The 20,411-nt window shown below is 41.8% G+C and overlaps 1 protein-coding gene across 1 annotated transcript in view; it reads right to left on the bottom strand.

Annotated features, from left to right (window-relative positions):
* The window catches only part of ATP10B (ATPase phospholipid transporting 10B (putative)), a 116,531-nt gene extending 107,121 nt beyond the window's left edge, over positions 1 to 9,410 (bottom strand). The window contains exons 1-2 of the mRNA XM_036845539.1: positions 9,136 to 9,410; positions 8,005 to 8,199 (exon numbers count right to left, since the gene is read on the bottom strand). Of these exons, the coding sequence (XP_036701434.1) occupies positions 8,005 to 8,199; positions 9,136 to 9,410 (470 nt within the window). The remainder of the gene's footprint in view (positions 1 to 8,004; positions 8,200 to 9,135) is intronic.
* Positions 9,411 to 20,411: the final 11,001 nt, after the last annotated feature.

Below are 20,411 nucleotides of genomic sequence, written 5' to 3'. Positions count from 1 at the left end.
CTTTTATTATTACTGTTTTCATAGATGAGGAAACTTAAGCCCAGAAAGGTTATGTAACTTGTGTAAGGTCACATAGGTGTGTCTGCCAGGACATAGGAGTGACAGCTGTGGGGACTTCGTGGCTCAGCGTGGTCTCTTGGTCCTGCTCGAAAGTGCAGTACTAAGCAGATGACACCTCAGAAGCTGGTGACATAAACATAACTGAGGCTGGGTCGGGAACAGGAGCCCCAGCGTTTGGAACTGTGGGCTCCATAATGGCAAATCAGAGGCTATAAATGCTCACCCGCTCAGATACAAATCACGCCTGTTGACACAAGTGCAGAGCTTCAGGGACACCTGAATTCTTGTTTTATGATTCTTCCACCCATTGAGTTTGGGGGAGAACCTAATGCATTCTATCCTGAAATGACAAGCTGAATTGGCCCACATAGTTTATGGCCTTCTGTGAGCACAGGGCGAGGCCATGGGAGTCGGGTGGGCACTTGCAAAACTGACCCTTTAGAGAGGACGCTACTTGGCTGGTGCCAGATGCAGAGCAAAGACCCGCCGAGTGGATGCAGTGGTCTGCTGGTCTGCCAGCTGCAGCCAGTGGCACTTTTCATAGTCGTGCTTCAAATGACACTATGATCCTCTGTTTTGTGCATTTTCAGATTCTTCCCCCAGGCCTATTTTGCTATGCTATTATAGCTTGGAGTCAAGTTCTATGGTAAAGCGTTTGTCTTCTCCCATGCGGTTCAAAACCCCAGCCAATGATCTGTCTTTCTTACTCCCCTTGAGTCAAGCTCATGGTGACTCTTGGCTATCAAGGTTATAGAACCCTCCTTAGTAATATTTTAGCCAACATTTTCTGAGGGCTACTGAATGCCAGGAACTATACTAAGCATTTTACATGCATTACTTCATTTAACAGCTGCAGCAAACTGAGGATATAGTTTTAGGGTAAAGAATACATATCGTATTTCGATGTTAGGATGGCCCTGGCAAAGCCTAAATTCTACCCTGTCAATCATCTCATCTCCTTTGGGTTTCCCAGAGGGATGTTATATGGAGGAAAATGATAGTAGAATGGGGATCAAATAGCTACTATATGAAGAGCCACCCAAATATGATATTTGAATGTACATTCTATGTTAGAAGCTGGGTTGGGAGAAGTGGCTTAGGCTCCAGGCCAGATGAAGCCACCTAAATCCCTCGCCTAAATCTAAATCTTGGTCCCGGTGTGCTCAGGAGTGCTGTGGAAACGGAGCTAGGGGAAAGAGGTCCAGGCTCTAGAAGGGTTTCCCAAATTCAGATTTTAAATCCTGCCACATAGAATAGAAGAGAAATGAGAGAGCAGAGCATAAGTTTTTGCTTTTAAAACACTGTTACCCTGCCCACTGGTAAATGTGGCTCAGTGAATGTCCTTGACCTTTGCCAATAAAATAAACAATTCCTCCCTTGTAATGGGTGGGAAATGTAGCCAGAAAGATGAAGGCTTAGGTTGGGCCTGACATTGAAAAACACAGAGTTGAAGTGACTGGAAATTTAAAAAATTACGTAGTGCTAATTATGGTGCAGACACTGAGTTAACAGTTTATAAGGATTATTTCATTCAATCCACATGCCCCTGGGAGATAGGTGCTAATACTGGCCCCACTTTATACAAGTTGAAATGGAGGCTGCAGTGATCAAGTAACTACAAGTGTCCACACATTTAGTAAGTGGCAGTTCTGAGACAAGCCCAGGTGTGATGCCAAACATCCAGTAAGATGTCACGTTTTAAACATCCTTGCTGAGACTGCTTTATGCACTCTCCGTTGGCACTGCATTGTATAGTTGTTTCCATAGCTCTGCTACGTCCAAGCCCTCTGACACGTCATCTCACATCTTTTCACAAAATTTACCGCAGAGAGACTATGACCACTATTTAAAGATGAGACAAATGGGGACACAACTGCCCAAGTGGCTTCATTTAGCTCATGTAGTTAATTGGTGACAGACCCAGGATGAGGACCTCTGGTTTCCTCATTCTCAGGCTCTCCTATGGGGGCACCGGCACAGAAGGAAACTGACATACAAATAAAAACAGGCTGCAGGCCAGGCGTCCGCCTTCTCCAACAGAGCTTTCCACAGCTGGGAAACCAGGCCCTCAGTGCCATGCTGTCAGAAGACTGGCCGCGATCCTGTAGCATCTGGAATTCTTTTTATGTTATAGCAGCCACCTGACTTACAGAAAAGAGAATCTCCAAGTCTTGGTAAAAAGTCAGAATTTAAACGTTTCTAGGGAATTCCCTGGCGGTCCAGTGTCTAGGACTCGGAGCTTTTCGCTGCCAGGGCCTGAGTTCGATCCCTGGTCGGGGAACTAAGATCCTGCAAGCCATGCGGCGTGGCCAATAAAATAAAATAAAGTTTCTAATCGGAATCATTTCTCTCTTAAGCTCCTGATATCTCTTGATCCTGGTCTTTTTGATACCAGCATAAATCACACATACAACCTTTAGGTGACACATGAATAGGCTGTGAGCTGACCTGTTTTCTTTACCTATTTGAATGCTGCTCATCCTTCAGCACCCTCCTGAAATGTCACCTCTTCAGAGAAGGCTTCCCTCGGCTGGCTCTGATGTTTCTGGCAGGCAGATGTGTCACTGCAGCCCATGCATGACTGTGACCCTTTGTCCATAGGCAAGGGACACTGTAGCTGTTTACAAGTTCCTCGTGCTCTCTGGACTGAGAGCCCCTCGAGGGTACATGGGGCCTTCCATGTTGATATACACGTACTCGGTCCAGACGTAAGACTTGCTGAACAGATGAATGATTGTGTGCTCGGCTGCTGAAACACTGGAAGGCTTTTGCCGCATTACAATATGGGGACAAAAACCTTCATGGATTCCCTTGGTTCCCACTCCTGCTTCCCTGTTGCCTGTTTTCTGAATACAAATAAAAATGTATGAAGCTGGATGGAAAAATACAATTCTCTTGCTGGGTATGGTTTCTAGATTCATTCAGTTGAGTCCTGGGAGAGCCTAAGCTAATACAATTCTGAAACTAATCTCTCCTTGAAGTCATTCCATAGATCTGATTAATGGGGTCACCTTTAGACCGCAAGCACAGTTGCTATATTAAAAGAAAATACTCTAACAGGATTGTAATTCTGTAAACAAGGCTTCTGCTGTTTGCAAAAAGATTCTCTCACAGCATAAACAAGTCTAGGCTGGACGATACATGGGATTAAGGTGAGCAAAATTCTTAGGGTCCTAGTATTCAACTGTACAAAAATGAGGACATTTGACATCAGTTTCTCAAATGTGTGAATCTGAGACAAAATGGATAGAACTAGTGCTTGAGATATAAGCTTTTATGCTGCTTCTCAGAAAACAAATTGTCCTCTCAGATCTTGTATTCTTTGCCTGACATCCCGTCATGTATTGTGTTGGCCAAAAAGTTCATTCGGGGTTTTCAGTAAGATGGTATGACAAACCCGAACAAACTTTTTGGCCAACCCAATATCTTCAACGTTTGGCAAAAGGAAATGCTCCTCAACATCATTACTTAAGATAATAATAATATCTAGCATTTTCTATCTTCCTATTCTGGGGTCTTTCATAGAATTAATCCACTTCAGGGTTAGAAGAACTTTAAGGATATATATTACAGAATGTCCCAAAGTGTGTCTGCTCCTGTTGATATGTGGAATGCAATTCACAAGGAGTCGAGGCTCAAAAATATTTTAAGGTGATGATGTTGAGGACATAGTGGTGGCCTCTCCAACATGTGTTTCTCCTTCTCTTGGAAATACCTCCTTTTTTAAATTTGGATTTTTCACCTTCCCTGTGTAGCCCATATGCTTTCAGGGAAGTGAACCTCATGCTGGGCTCTATGGCTCAGGTATAACCTAATTAGCGTAATCTCATCTCCTGCTCAGAGGGATTGGTTCAGGGATGGGCATGTGACCCACTGGGGTCCCTGAGAGATGAGGAGGATCTGGGGAGTAAGCTTCCCGGACCTTCCAAGAATGCTTCTGGAAGTGCTTTTCTTTCTCCCTTTGTGGGTTATTATATGTAGATGTGAGGGCTGGAGCTGCTGCAGCCATCTCATTGCCATGAGGGAAATCTACCTGAGGGTAAAGATGACACAGAGGGGGACTGAATGAAAAGGATAGCTAACTGCTGCAGATAGAACGCTGATTGGCTGAATGAACCATGCCTGATCACCTGCCCACCTCAGCATATTTGTAGTGACTTAAGAAACAAAGTCTCTTCACTGTTAAAACTGCTTAAGTTGAGGTTTCTTCTTCTTGCAGTAGAGAGCACCTCAACTGACACAACAGAATATATATAAAACTGAATCACCTTGCTGTATACTTGAAACGAACACAACATTGTAAATTAATTATACTTCAATTAAAAATATGAATTTGTATATCCATTATCAATAACCATAAAGTCTTCCCAAGTACATATTGCATGATGTGTGCTTTTCCAAGGTAATTTTTCAGTCCTGACAACTATGGTAATCAAGTATTGAAATAAACTGAACTTAGAACCTGGTTTTCAAATACTCTCTTTGTTAAACTATGATTCACCAAAATAGTGAAGAATGATCAAATCCATTATTATCACTAAACTTTTATCTATAATAATTTTAGAAAGATTTCTCTGAGATTATATTATTAAGAAATAAATAAAATAATATTATTTTTTAAAAAATAAAACACCTGTATGTCCCTCCCTGCCAGTGAGCCTGGGGATAAATGTCTCTTTTTTCTGGATTGTTATCTCCTCAGTTTTCTGCCATTTTTCTGGAAGCTGTTTTGAGAACAGAATGACAACAGCCTGGCCTGTATCAGGCCAGCACCCAGCACAGGTCAGTCTGTGGTCTGACTGACACTGAGATTATCCCAGGCCTATTTTTCTGGGATGCTCAGGGCAGAGGATTTCTGGCAAAGCAGGGAGAAGAGAACCAGGCTCACTGAGGTCCACCTGGATCCCTCCCCAAGGAACCAGCCTCACTGTGCATCTTCTATGAGAAAAACAACAAAGGAGAAAGACAGAAAACAAAAAGTGATGCGGTGGATTGGTGACAAGAGAAAAACAATGCTTTCTTAAAAAATCAGTCTCTTTAGGAAAGGCGGCACACTCCAACGTTATTTTTTTTTTTTTTCTCTTTATAATTTCCTTACTCAAAGGTGAGGAATGATTCAATCTCAACTCTAGGTATTCAGTGTGCAAACAATATTCAAGACAATTAGATCCAGATGAAAAAAAAAAAAAAACCTAAACCTTCAGATTAATATTTTTAGATGTGCAATTTTGGTCCTGTAGGCAAACAGAACAGAAGCTCATCTTTTGCTGAGGAGAAGGTATGGAAGTTCTCTTAGGGGTGCCCTGGAGACAGCTGAGTCCCTTGCATTACATGATCTCCTTAGAAGCTTCCCCAGGCTACAATTTTCCGAGTGGAGTCTGGCTCATAAACCCTATCGTCAGTCAGCTCCAAGTCGTAAGCTCCATGTTCTCTCCCGGGGAAGAGAACTTCTTAGAAAGAAGCAGCCCCTAAACAGCTGTAGGGCACACCTCGGAGCAAGCCCCTTTCACTGTAAGAAGGACCAGAGCAACTGCAGAACGGCGTGGGGTCCATAAGGTCAGAGGGAACAAGTCAGACGGATTGGATGGTGCTTCTTGAGACAGATGGACTTTTCCCCTTATTTGGCAGGGAGTCAAGCCCCTACCTGCTGTATTCATCTAAGTGACTGACTCATTCAAAGTTTCTCATTGCCAGCCCAGAAAGCACTCTTTGTCACCGCAATCTCACTGCAAGCCCAGCCTCCATTCCCTTGCTTCTTTCTGGGCTACATGAATTGTCACAAAGTTGAGACACACGGTAACTCTGTTTTCTTCCCTTACTGATCGAGAGCGTGTCCTTTTCTTAACAACCCAGTTTGGTTTTTGACTCAGTGGAGTCTTTCTAAGACAACGACAGGTATAAAATTATGTTAAAGAACATGGCAAGACAGGTGGTGAGCCATTTTTGTTTGGGTTGGGATATCAGAGAGAAAGCTTAAGGACAGTCTTGATCGAGCTAATGTGAGTTTTACATTCTAAAAATAAAGCAATTACAGTTTGCATACTGAGTATTTATCATACATCAGGAGCAGTGCTAAGTACTTTCCAAGGATTATCACATGCGATTCTCACGACCACCTCAGGAAGTGTTCCAGTTTTACGAAGGACAAAATGAGTCTCAGAGAGGTTAGGTCACTTGCTTAAGGTCACAGAGTTAACGACTGATGGAGACAGCGTTCAATCCAGGCAGTGTGTCTCCAGGGCTGGTTCTCCTAATACACTGCCTACTGCTTCCCTGAAAAACAGTGATGCCACTTTTCTCCAAGGGTCTCCAAACCTGCTCCAATGTGCTCATGGCCACGCTGGACCTAAAATGGATGTGAATTTATGCAAAACTCTTAAATGCCTAACACATTTGAAACAGCAAAGAAAATGTCACATAATAAAGACCTCCTAATGTTAATGAACGATTAACTCAAGCCTCAATTTCTTTTGTTTTGTGTTTTACGGTTTTAAACCATAATCCCCATTGTGGAGAGCTGAACAGCTTCACTGCGATAAGATAATGCTATCTCCCTACCCCATCCTTCCATAAACAGCACCTGCGGTGGCTGCAACCACAGAAAGATCAGAGCTGGGGCCGAGACTTCCCCGGGTGTTTCGTTTTACCTGCTATGGACGAGGCACTCTCGGTTATTGATCACTGCATCGGACCTGTACCTCCGGAGGTCTTCCCAAGCATCCCTGATGGCAGTGACCGTCAGGATGATACAGATTGGTATCATGCTCACCTCAGGCTGGAAAGCATTGACCACAGGGATAAAATTCAGAACCACAATGCCCACAAAATAGAAATTGGCAAACCGGTGCAGCTGCTCAAAGATGTTCTTAGGTATGAAGGACAACAGAGTGTACTTGCTGGTCTTAATTTGATTCCCATGATAATGTCTGTTGGGGTTCTCTTTGTGGGACCGTCCTTCAAAGGGCAGGTTGGAGACCACCACTCGTTTCTTGTCTTCTTTCCTTTTCTGCCTTTTCTTGCCTTCCTTTCTCATCTCTGCTCAATCCCGTCTCTTTAATTCTCAGAGCAGGACACTTGAGCTCCCCATAAAAGAGGTTCTTCCCTGATCAGTTCCATTGTTCAGCTGCCAGCGAGTGATGTTCCTGACATCTTTTACTCGCCTTCTCTGCTGAAAATTTCTCTCTTCTTTCAAAAGGAAAACTAAAAATAAAAAGCCGGTGTGTAAACACTAGGGGAGAAGTATGACAAGGAAAGAGCTTGCAGAGAACAGGTGTGTACCCACCAGGTCACTTCCTTCTATTTGCTGAGACTCCACCTGTTGGAATGCAGACGTCACCCACAGGTAGCTTCCTTTTCCACCCCAGGCAGCCAAGAACAGGTGTGCCAACTCTGGGTCCTAAAACCTACCTGGCTAAGTTCTAAAAGCAAGGATTTTTAGCCAAGGGCCACAGCTGCTTTAAAAACGGTATACATTTTCCTGTTTGGGAGACAGTGCCCATCACTCTCCAAAGAGCTGTTCCTGAGCTTGGTCTCCTGAGATGATTCAGTCAATTTTAGAGTTTAATTCTTGAGGTTTCAACCCTGCTCTTATGGCATTTACATGAGTTAAATTAAGGTTTCTAAATCTCAGCACTACTGACATTTCGGGCTGGATCATAATTCTTTGTTGTGGAAGGTTGTCCCGTATATTGTAAGATGTTTAGCATCATCCTTGACTTTTACTCACTAAATGCCAGTAGCAACCTCCTTCCCGATATGGCAACCAAAAACGTTTGCAGACATTGTCAAAAGTTCCTTGCAGGGCAAAACTGCCCTGGTTGAGTATCACTGAATTAAGTGAATTGAAGAAAATTAATATGAGAAGAGAGACCAGTTTTTTGAAAACACTGATAAGTTTGCATAATCTATTTGCCACAGAGAAAACAGAGGAATGATTTCCCTTACCTTTCATATATCTGGATGTTGGAGCAGTTTATCTCTCTATCAAGGCGGTGTCTCTTGAAGTCCTCTATGCCATCCTTGACCATGATGATGAACAGGACAATGGCCAACGGTAACATGGTGATTTCCCTGTGGAAGACTTCCATGGAGGGCATCCAGTTCAGAATCACCAGGAACAGGAAATAGAGGTTAGCCCATCTGGAAGGGGCAAGCAAGGTATGAATGAAAACCGTGGAGAAGAGAAATATACTTGCCGCATTACTGCTTCCCTACTATTAGCCCTTGCCAACTAAAAATGACATTCTCTTTCAGTGTCACCTCGAACATCATGGTAAGGGCTTTAAAGTCAAATTCATTTAAAATGGGGATAGTACTATCTACTTTAAAGGGCTCCTATAAATATTACATGGGATGAATATTTGTTATGTATGCAATGGAGGGTTCCAGAGTATAGTAGTTGCTCAATAAATGGTAGGTGCTAATAATTACAAAATTTAGGATAATGTCTAGGTGCATATTTTGCTTTATCATTAAAAGATAATTTTGCATATATTATCTCAAAAGAGTGGCTTGCACTTTTACGTCTTCCAAGTGCATCTTGCTCCCTCTTGCCACTGTGCCTTTGCACATGAAGGTCTGTTTGAAAGAACATTCTTCTGGCTCCCTTCTCTGACTTCTCTCTGCCTCTTTCCACCTAGTTAACACATTCTCTTCTTTCATATTAGACTTCCACAGTTACTTCCTCCTAGAAGTCTTCCTTGACTTTCCTAACTAGGCCCGGTTTCTCTTGTACTCACTCTAATAGCACCATATACTTCTCCTTGGAAGTATCTACCTGAATTATAGTTTACACCAATTTACATAATTCCTAAAATTAAGATCTGTCTCTTTCACTAGCCAATATAGTCAGGACAATGTGTCCTTTTTTTCCCCCTCGTGTATCTCTAATACACAACACATGACTTAACACAGAGTAGAATCTGATAAATATTGAATGAATGAATGAATGAATGAATGGATGACAAAGCTTCTCAAGGTACACGCATTTGGCCCAGAGGGTAGCATTTCTGAGTTCATCTGAGTGGCAAATACTTGGCCATAAAGTGTGTACTGTTCAGCCAAGTGGTCGTATACCTGTGAAACTGCTCCAAGAGATTCTGAGGCAGGAAGGTGAAGAGGGTATACTTGGTGGTGCAGATTCTGTTACCACAGTATCTCCTGGAGACCTTGGCCCAGTCCTGGTGGAGTACGTTGTTGTTGGGGAACACGACCCGCTGCTGCGCCAGGTTGTAGCTCTGCGGCCCCTCCTCTGGGGACAGCAGTGGTGTGGCTTCTGATGGAGACTGTGGGAGGCCATCTCTGACTCGCCACTGCCACCGGTACCAAGACGAATCCACCGAGACGGCCATGTCTGGCAGCAAGCTACGATCTGAGAAAGGACATGAAGTTACCATGGTCAGGAGAAATATGAGGCGTGTCAATGCGAGGTGTGGCTATGGTTAGGACACACGGGTGGCATAGTGGCTCATCCATGTGTCCACCCAACCATCCAAGGTAGACTGTGGCACATGAGGTGAGAAAAATATGTTCAATCCCTATAATCCATACATTCTAGGGTGAGAGACATTAAGCAAATGATCATATAAATAAAATACAACTAACACCCTGATAAGTGCCATGAAAGCGTTTCAGCTGGTGGATGGTATGGGGAGGGTATGGATGACCTCGTTGGGGCAAAAGTGTGGCCTGGAGGACTATGAACCCAGGGCTCAGAATTCTAGCTCTGGTTCCTTCCTGACTCCAAACTGCCCCTTCACCTCGCTGGTGTTCAGTGCCCTCACCAGAGTATGAGGAGACCTAGTCTTACGCTAATTATTTTCACAAGCCTTTTGTGAGGAACAAATCGGACAGTATAAAGAGTAAGTGGAGACATGTCTTAAAGGGAAAGCTATTTATTCTCTAGGTTTTCCCTCGCTCTAAAGTTTTCTGATACTGATGATATTTCAGAGAAGCTCATTTGTGGTCAGAACCTCACGTGAGAGTGATTGGTGAAACAGGAGAAAGTCTCTTTCCTAGGAAATTTGGGCCTGAGGTGACTGGACTGCACTGAATGTGGTTTCCATGAACGCCGTGGGCTTTTCCTGATCTGGTTGTCTGGGGGTGAGGGTTGGAGACCCCTTTCTTTCTCGCCATTCCATTTGGTGGTTTCTGAAACTGAGGCCTTAGTCCTAGATGGAGGAAGGAGGCTGCTCTATCTAGGATATTCCAGTTTCTGAGCTCCTTTAATAGAACCTATAAGCAAGCTCTCAAGGGTCCTTTTGGCCAAATCTTGGTTAGAGACCCCGAAGAATTAATTCAAATACATACTTTATAAGGTTAGAAGTTGTAGATAGTTTGCTTCTCACCTAGTAGGCTTGCAGGATGATTTTGTTTTGAATAAATGGATGAGTGAATGTCAGGCATTATTAATCTCGCAGTGAGCAACCCCATCTGTCATTGAAAATGTGATTCACTAAAGGAGAAGAAGTTCCATTTCTCATTTAAATGGTAATATTTTACCTTCCTGATGCTCCTATGATCTGACCCTTACCCTAATTCTCCTCATTACTTTAATCAATCCAAATGATTTCTAATGCACAGACCCCAAGGTGGCAAGAAGCTCTTCAGAATTTTAAGTGAGCCCTTGCATCAAGATTGAAAAAAAGTAAATGCAATTACTGACGCCCATCATAATGAGACAAAAGCAATATTATGACATGTGGTAAGCCCGAAATAATAACGTATATCTTCTTTCTCATTATTAAAATAAATGCCCCTTTCACGGATTCTTTTTTAAAAATATTATTATTATAAAAGAAAAGGAAATGAAAAGATCATTCATGAAGAGAGTGGAAAATGCAAACAAGAAATCTTGCCTTGGCTAATGCCATACATATCAGATGTCTCTCAATTTTACGTGATAAGGTCTTCATAAAGGAAGACTGGATTGACACGGGAGATAGCAGGTATGTCAGGTGGGGCAATTGAGAAAGTCCACTTATCATACTATACTCTTTTCTTTATTAACAGTGTAAAATGAGCTTCCTTAAAAGCAAAGCAGATACAAAGTGGATGCCAAACAAGTGGATGAAGTTTGATGAGGAACTGAATATTTGCATAGTTTCAAAGTATCTTTTCTTCAAATTATTAATTACAATGGTTAAAGAAAAAAAAAAAAAGAATCGCTTAGTAGTTGAGAAATGTGGCAGACACCACCTTACCCAAGAGATCAAAGCAAACATCACCCATTTTGGGATAACTGGATATATTGGGTCTCCTGATACGATATACTGAGAAGAATGTCACTTCTGTGGTAGTCACAAGGAAACATTGAAAAATCTCAACCTGGGGGCTGGTCTACAGAATTACTGGCTTAGGTTTTTCAAATGTCAAAGGTCAAAGAAAAGCAGAGGAACTGCTTCTGATTAAAGAAGACCAAAAAGGTATGACAACTAAGTGTAATGTGTGATCCTGGATTGGCTCCTGGACAGGGGGAGATAAAATAGGAATAAAAGACATTATTGGACAATGGGAAAAATTTAAATATGAAATGTGGATTAGAAACAGGATTTTAATAATGTTAAATCTTCCGATTATGATAATTACATGGTGGTTATATAAGAAATTGCTCTTAACATATGGAAACCAAGAGGGGAAGAGGGTGGGGTGGGATGAATGGGGAGATTGGGATTGACATATATACACTATTATGTATAAAATAGGTAACTAATGAGAACCTACTGTATAGCACAGGGAACTCTACTCAGTGCTCTGTGGTGACCTAAATGGGAAGGAAATCCAAAAAAGAGGGGATATATGTATACGTATAGCTGATTCACTTTGCTGTATAGCAGAAACTAACACAACACTGTAAAGCAACTATACTCCAATAAAAATTAATAAAAAATAAAAAGCAACAAAGAGGTCAGCAAGAAGAAGCTAAAGAAAAATAAGGGGAGGAAGGAAACTGATTGACTTATTTAGCTAGATTATATTTAAGTATGGTTAGATGTAGGTACTCAGATGATGTCATCAGGAAACCATCTCAGCTCTGCTTTCCCTTACGATGACTTTAGTGTCATTTCCTAACTCCTGCACGCACTGAAATATTACTTCTTGTCCCGCGCATACATGTATTACCTGATCCAGCCTTTTAGGCAGTTGGCTGTATTTAGTCAGTACTTAATTAAATAATAATATATATGAATTTAGTAAATAACCTCTTTCTCATTAGTCATTCGAAACAAAGAATCTTAAGGAAGGGGCCATATATCATGTCTTTTGTATTATCTGTAGCAGCTTGCATACGACCTTTCACAAAGCAGATGATCAATATATACTAGAACAAAAAAAAAGAAAAAAAAGAAATTGCTCTTGTTTGCAGGAAATCCATCCTAAAGTAGTTATGGGTTAAGGGGCAAGACACTTCAATGGTTCAGAAAATAATATGTTTGCATATGTGTGTGTATACATATATGCGTATGTGTATATATACACAGTTAGCTAGGTAGGAGGTTGTAGAAGGGTGTTCCAGGTAGAAGAACTGGTTTTAGAAACAGAAAGTTCATAGGACTGTTCTATAGAGGCCATGAAGTAGGGGACAAAGAGTAGCAAAAGGTGAGGGTGGAGAGACAGGCAAGGGCAAGGTGGCCTGTTAGAGCTATTTATTACGCTGAGAGTAAGAAGTCCTGGAGGGTGTTGGGCAGGGAAGTGGTGAGCAGAGCTGTGGGCCCCAGGCCGTGTGAAGCGCACAAGAATGGGCTGGAGGGACCAAGACGGGGAGGCAGCTCCGTAACCCACTGCTTCCCCTTTGCCCCAGAGAAGCCACTTCTTTCCAAAAGTAGAACAGGAAACAAACGGGGATTGTGCAATTCTTTTATCTGAGGTGTGGTTTATTACTGCTTTCAGAAAGGGAGGAGCATATCTGAAGCAACTCTCCAAGGTCCTTCCGATTGTAAAATCTCTCTCTCATTCTAATTTTTCCGAAATGGCACCTTCCACTAACAATAAACTTGGGGATTATCTTATTTTGCTAATGAACACTCAGATCACCTCTGGCTTGGGACAGTAATCCTCTCCGGAACCAATATCACTTTTTCACTGGGCAGAATGTCCCCTAGATGGGGTGTGTGTGGGGAGTATTTCTATACGGTGGACCGTTAGTCTAAAATACTGGGTTAATTACAGTTTGCTAAGAAATTCTGTTCTTATTCCCAAACTTTCTCTATCCTGCCTGGCTCACGTTTTCAATTAACCCTAGTTCTTTGGTTTTACATTTTAATGAACTCAACTAAACCCCATCTTTAGCAAATTCCATTTTTATCGTTAGGGGTCAATTAACCAGTTATTCATTGAATCAAAAAAATGCTTATTGAACCTTTGTCAGGATAAGTGCCACAAAGGAGAAGAGGGTGCAATGTGATTGCAGGACCGAGGGATGTGACCCCGTCCCTGAGGAGGTGGGGTTCACTGAGCTGAGATCAAGAGATGAGAAGTAACTGGATAAAATTGTGTGTGTGTGTCTGGACGTAAGTGAGCAACCTAGGAAGAAGCCACATTTGCAGGCTTCCTGTGGCTAGAGCAAACATGTTGACTTTAAAAATGGAAAGACCCAAGTGGGGCTAGAAAGCAGGAAAAAGTGGTTACTAGAAAATTATTTTCCCTTCATGTACAGTTCTCTGAAAAGGATATCAGTTGATCAGGACCGTGGGAGTGGGGGGACCCTATAAAATTAAGTTTAATCTACACTTAGATTCTTGATGAATAGTACACTATCCTGATATTAGAATTAATTAGAATCTAAGAAAGTTTGGTCCTCAGTTAACCACAGGGGTTTTTAAAGCACTCCACCCTGAGGACAAAATGTGTAAATCTTACAAAAACAATTTCCTGTTAGACACTGAGTTAAACAATAACCACCTTAGAAGAAATAGTCTGGGGTTAGCGTGTCCTCAAATATATCAATTATATCAGTTTTCCCCAAATTGCAAGCATTCTTGAGTCATCTTTCCAATTCTTGCTGTACCCTAGTAACATTTGTTTTATTAAATGCAGTATATTTTATTTCAAGTCAACTCACTTTTTAAAAGCTTAATCAACTTTGGCTTTGTGCTAAAGCACTGATATCTGAAATTAGGAGTTTGACACACATTATTTTTTTTAATAGGCACTAACAGGGCCGACTTTTATTAAAATAAAAACTGTTGGCCTGTTACTACATTTGTCCTAGACCATCTATAACTCTATTTCCTATCTGGAAACCAGGTTCAGAAACATCACCAATCACCCTGAAAGTATCAGTCATTTTCATTATTTGAGGTATTTCCAAATATTGCGGGAAAGACTGCTAACATGTTTTGTAAGATTTCTGTTTGTTTCACACAGAAGTTTCAGAACAACAGAGGCAACAGAAACAAAAGGTGTTTCATCAACCCTGAATTAAAGCAAAAATCCAGTGACCACATTCCTATCCATTCCCCAAGCATTTTACTAGATCAAGGAAAGATTTGCAATAAAACAGTCTTATCATCAATTTCTTATTCATTTTGCTTTTTGCATTTATGTTGATTGGATTTGCTTAAGGAAGTGGCCATCACGTTTATGTAGTCTTTTACCTATTTCACCCATACCCATTTTACAGATGAAGAAACAAAAATAAGGGAAATAGAATAATTTCTCTGTAGAACCTGTCATTTCTTCCTACTCCATTTCAGGAAAACCTATATTTACTAGAATCTGAGGTATACCTTTTTTTTTTTTTTAAATTTATTTGGCTGTGTTGGGTCTTTGTTGCTGCGCATGGGCTTTTTCTAGTTGAGGTGAGCGGGGGCTAACCTTTGTTGTGGGCGCGGGCTTCTCATTGCAGTGGCTTCTCTTGTTGTGGAGCATGGGCTCTAGGTGTGCAGGCTCAGTAGTTGTGGCTCGTGGGCTCTAGAATACAGGCTCAGTAGTTGTGGCTCATGGGCTTATTTGCTCCATGGCATGTGGGATCTTCCCAGACCAGGGCTCGAACCTGTGTCCCCTGCATTGGCAGGCGGATTCTAAACCACTGTGCCACCAGTGAAGTCCAACTTTTTTTTTTTTTTTCACATTTAATTGTTTTGAACCTAGGATATGTCACATTATTGATACGGTAATGTTTCTTTCTTTTTTTTTACCCTCATAACATTACTAAGAGTCTCATGCTCTACCAACTGAGCTAGCCGGCAGGCTTCCTCACAACATTATTAAATTGATAGCATTTTAGATTCAAAGAAATGTCTTTGGTTGCAGGCCAGAAAACAGGAATCATAGTTTGAGAGCCGCTCACTAAGGTTTCTAGTTCTGGGACCCGTCCAGGAAAGTTCAGTAAGGCTTCATGAGAAAGGAATGGTCACAGGGGAGACCTTATCCTGCAGCAGAGTTCAGCTCGGGTAGAAGCCTTGTGGATGCCTCAGCTTCAGAGTCTTCATTTGCCTTGAACTCAGTACAGGAGTCTACACAGAGCTGCTATGTGCCATCAGTTCCTGTAAGCACTAGACAGTGCTCTGTCCTTCCCAAAGGGAAGGGCAAAAGCTGTGATGGTGCCTCATTCACAGACCACAAAACGTGTCCTATAATTAGGATGCCAGATGCTGCCTTCCTCTAGAGAGGAAGAAACACTGCGTAAGAACCGAGTCTGCAGGCCCTTGCACAGGGTGGGGTGAGGATGGCTACTCTCAGAGGTTGGTGAAAGTGGGAGTAGCGTGAAAGGTGGGGGGAGAGTGAGAACGAAGCAGCAGTCACCTTAAATAAAATTAACCAAAGGCTGCAGTTCTGTAGAAGATAATGAAAATACCTGACAAATGAAATCCTATAGGACCTTTGTGGGAAAGGAACGATCAAAAGATAGATTTTTATCAAACTTAGGTATTATCAGCATGCCACGCTCAGTGTCCATCACGAGTCTAGTTAATGTTTTTTACCCGATTGATTTTCTCTTAGCTCCTCCGTCCATAAAAGACTTACTCCAATAGATTTTCAAGGACAACTATTTTTTAAACAGATGAGAAGATATTTCTGTAGTCTGCCATGTTAAACGTCATTATCCTCCAAGTTCATTAGCATTTAGGGCACCACCAGTTATCCAGCAAGCTGATCTCCCATTCAGTGTATTTGGAGCTCAAACCTCACTCATGGAGTATTGGACAGAGGTAATCCCACTGCCTACTTGCCATCTCTACTTCTTTGCTGGGTATCTCAACTTTATCATTTCTAGAACTCTTGGATTCTCTCCAAAATTCACTTTGGCTCCAACAGTCCTTATTTCTATGAATAGCATCTCCAATTACCCAAATGACCTACTCATTCCCTTTGATTCCTCCTTCATTTGATACAGCCAATCTATCTTTGTGTTCTATCCATTTTTGTCTTCTGAATATTCTTCAAATCCATCAGCTTCTCAACATTTCTACTGCTTCCATTTTAAAAAAGGCATTAGCATCTCTTGTCTTGGATGACTGCAACAAACTTTTAACTGGTTCCTACATCCTTGCTTGTTCCCTTTCCAATCCAGCCTTCACATAGCAGCCAGAGTTATTTTTCTAAAGTGTAAGTTAGATCATGTCAGTTCTCTTATTAATGTTCTTTATGATTGCCTTTGTACAAAAATGAGACTGCTCACTCTGGCCTACATTTCTTTATAGGATGCAGCTCCTGCCTACCTCTTTCCTTGTTGCTCAATATTCTCAAACACTCCAAGCTCTCCTTCTCTCTCTCTCTCTTTTTCTTGGTGCATGGATCTAGGCATTTAGTAGTTCCTTTCCTTAAAAGCTCTTTTTTCACTTTTAAGCTAGGCTGGGCTGTGAAACAAATAAGGCTCCAAATCTCAGTGGTTTAGCACAACCTACAAAGAGTTTGCAGGTCCAAGTAACTCACCTCCATCCAGTGACTCAGGGATCCAGGCTCCCTCCACCCCATGATCTCAACATGTGGCTTTAAATATAGCCATGACAAGGACCCAGAAGTAAATAACATTACTTTGCTCATAGTCAAATGGCCAGAATCAGTCACATGGCCTCATCCTAACTGCAAGGGAGGCTGGGCTATGTGGGAAGCACATAGAATCTTTGGTGGGTATTGGCTGTCTCTGCCAGGTCGCAGATTAAAAGACGTTTCTTCAGAGTTACATAACAGATTAATCCAGTGAGTGCTACTGGAGTAACGTGGCAGCATGGCGACAGGACATGGTCAGAACGTCATTATTGCCGTTAGCTGAAGAAAGAGTTTACATTTTCCAAACACTCTGACACCTTCTACTTGTGCGTCCTACTTCAAATTTGAGGCCAAGAGAGTAGCTCCTGAACTCTGGCCCTTCAACATTGCCCTTGAAGTAGGCTGCCGACAGCAAGAGGTCAGAGCATTCCCATGTGCTCCTGGCACAGCCTGTAGATGGAACACATTATATGCTGCATACATATGTGAGCCTCTATTTTAAAGCGTGGCAGATACTTTTAAGAGAGATATATTGTAAATTTGTATAAAGGCATTACCAAATACACAATCGGATTTAGCTGCTATGCATTTTTTCAATTAAAATTTTGGCAAATTCCAGGTGGAGGTTGTAAAGTTCTTTGATGACAAAAGAGATCTTTGGGCTCTGAAAGGTTGGAAACGCTGGTGTAGTAGGGGGAGCCCAGGACTGCACGCAGGGTGTTTGGCTGACAGACTGATCTGTAATGCACAGTTCCTGACCTAACAAAATAATTGCAGAGATGAGATGTATACACAGGAAAGGTAACTGGATAGGCTATCAATGGGGAATTGAATAAATGCAGACATCAAGGAGTGGTGGTTGTCAGAGATGGAAGAAACCCTGGATGAGTAGGAAGGATGAGGCAAGTTCCTGGGGAAGCAGAAGTGGCCAATTAGTGAATATGAGGGCTTGGGTATCCAGAAGCAGGCGTGGGTCCAGAAAGTATAAGAATAGGCAAGTGAGAAGCCCCATCTGTTGTCCCCACCTCTCAGACCTACTAGTCAGAAAGCCCAGGGCTAGGGTGGGGAATCTTAACCAGTTCCCAGATATTCTAGGGCAGGGGTTGCCAAAGAGCCAACCTGGAGAGGCCCTGCCTTATGCGCTCACATATCTGCTCTCCATTGAAAATGACCTTTTCCCATTTTCTCCCCTCTACTCCAAGCCTGATTTCCCAAGTCTTTTCCTTAATGAAAGACAAAAGGTCTTGGGAAATAAAAAGACAATGTGGGCAATCCTGTCTTTGTAAGAGGCAGGTAAAATGAGATGCGTAATTTCATTTTTTATATCCCTCCAGGCAGAAATGTGATTTCACTTAAAAGTTGTTTTATAGATTCTTTTGGTTTGTTTTACCGACAAAATAATTAAGTTGGGTCTAATTAAAAGTGAATAAATTGCTCACAGAAGCTGAATAAATCAGTGCTGAGCTGAAGGGTGAAGAAAGTTGTTCAAAGCCTGCAGGGCTGAAAGCAATTAAAAGACAATAGTATACACTGAAGGGCTCAGTTCACGTCACTCAGAACATATGCGTGCTTATGTGAGTTTCACACTGACTAACAAGCCCGGGAAAGCCTGAGGTGGGGAGAGGCAGGGAACAGGACCTGGGAAATTTGGGAGGAGCTTTCTACAAGGCCATATGGATGATTCACCTGGCTTAGTGCAAAGAGCGTAGGACCAGATTTGTTAAGGGGGTGAGAAAAATGGATATTTTAGCAGGTACCTCCAGAGTTTCTCTAGGGAGGGAATATCCTCTGAACAGTACTTGGGATGAAAGGCAAGGGGACAAGAATTAAGGGGAAGAGGAAACGGGAAAGGGAAGGGGGGAGAATCAGTTGCCAAAAGCATGAGAAATGAGATTAAGATGGTAGCAGGTTGGTGTTGGTGCTTGTGTTGTCAAAAAAGGGCAGAGGGGCTATTTTTTAAAACTGAGGTATAATGGACATATAACATTATAGAAGTTTCAGGTGTATAACATAATGATTCTATAATTGTATACTTTGCAAATGGTTAGCACAAGAAGTCTAGTTAATATCTGTCACCATATATAGTAAAAAAAATTTTTTTCTTATGATGAGAACTGTTAAGATATACTCTCTTAGTAACTTTCAAATCATTATTAACTATAGTCTCCATGTTGTACACTACACATGACTTAATTTTATAACTGGAAGTTTGTACATTTTGACTCTTCACACATTTCACCGCCCACACCCACCTCTAGCAACTACTAATCTGTTCTCTGTATCTATGAACTTGTCTTTTGTTTGTTTTAGATTCCACATAGAAGTGAGATCATACAGCATTTGTCTCTGTCTGGCTTATTTCACTTAGCATAATCCATCCTTAGGATACATCCATGTTGTTACAAATGGTAAGATTTCCTTATTTCTTTATGGCTGAATAATATTCCATGGCATAAATGGTACTTTAAACAATATTTACTTACAAATATGTATGATATTATAATGTGATATAATATCCATCCATGTTACTTTAAAATTGTTAGTAAAACTTTACAACACAGAGTGGCCTTGTCTGATTGGTACCGTTTGATTGGGGGTAGAGGTCTAAAAGTCAAGAAGGAGGTGTCCCCATATTTGGCTCAGTGCCAGTGGGAGAAGCTAAAAGAAGAGCCACAAGAAAGAGTAGAGAGAGAGAAACTTGGCAAATGCTGGGAATGAGAACCAGAGGTGACTGGGAGAAACATCGGTCGCACAGGAATTCACAGAAGTTGGGGGCAGGGTAAGTGGTGGCATGGGGTTTTCCATAGGATAGGGGATGGGGGCTCAGGTTGATCTCACCTGGATTTTAAAGGGCAGAGTAAGACACCAAGCTGACATGTGGCTTACACATCCCACTGACCAGCTGTGTGACCATGGGCAGGTCAGTCACACTCTCTGGGTCTTAGTTCCTTTCTCTATAAAATGAAGGAATTGGTCCAGGTAATGGTGGAGGCCCATGTATGTCTCTCACACTTTCACTTCAGCTTTAATTCACTCTGACTTTTCTGAAATCAAGGGGATGAGTGCCCCTGATGACAGATATTGCCAGAGGGCAGATTATTTCCTCCCCAGATGCCAGCCTTTCCATAAAAGGTAAGTGATCTCACAGCACATAATTGCTAAGTGGTTGATCTTTTCTCTTTTCAGAAATGCAGCTTTTTCATCCATCCATTTTGGTTGAGTTACTCTCTCACACATACTTTGGACTGAACATTCTCTTATTTCTAAGGAAATAACTTACTCTCTCATTTTTATTTCTCCTTTTTTATTAGATTAATATATTAATGACAAGGTTCTCAGAAGGCCTCCATATGTTCCAAACTTCTATTTTCAAAGCGGAGAGAAATTTCAGGAAAGATCCAACTGTCTATTGGACATCA

Source organism: Balaenoptera musculus, chromosome 3 (genome assembly GCF_009873245.2).
Source record: "Balaenoptera musculus isolate JJ_BM4_2016_0621 chromosome 3, mBalMus1.pri.v3, whole genome shotgun sequence".
In the NCBI taxonomy this organism is placed as follows: Eukaryota; Metazoa; Chordata; class Mammalia; order Artiodactyla; family Balaenopteridae; genus Balaenoptera; species Balaenoptera musculus.
This window is presented reverse-complemented; position numbering and strand designations above follow the sequence as displayed.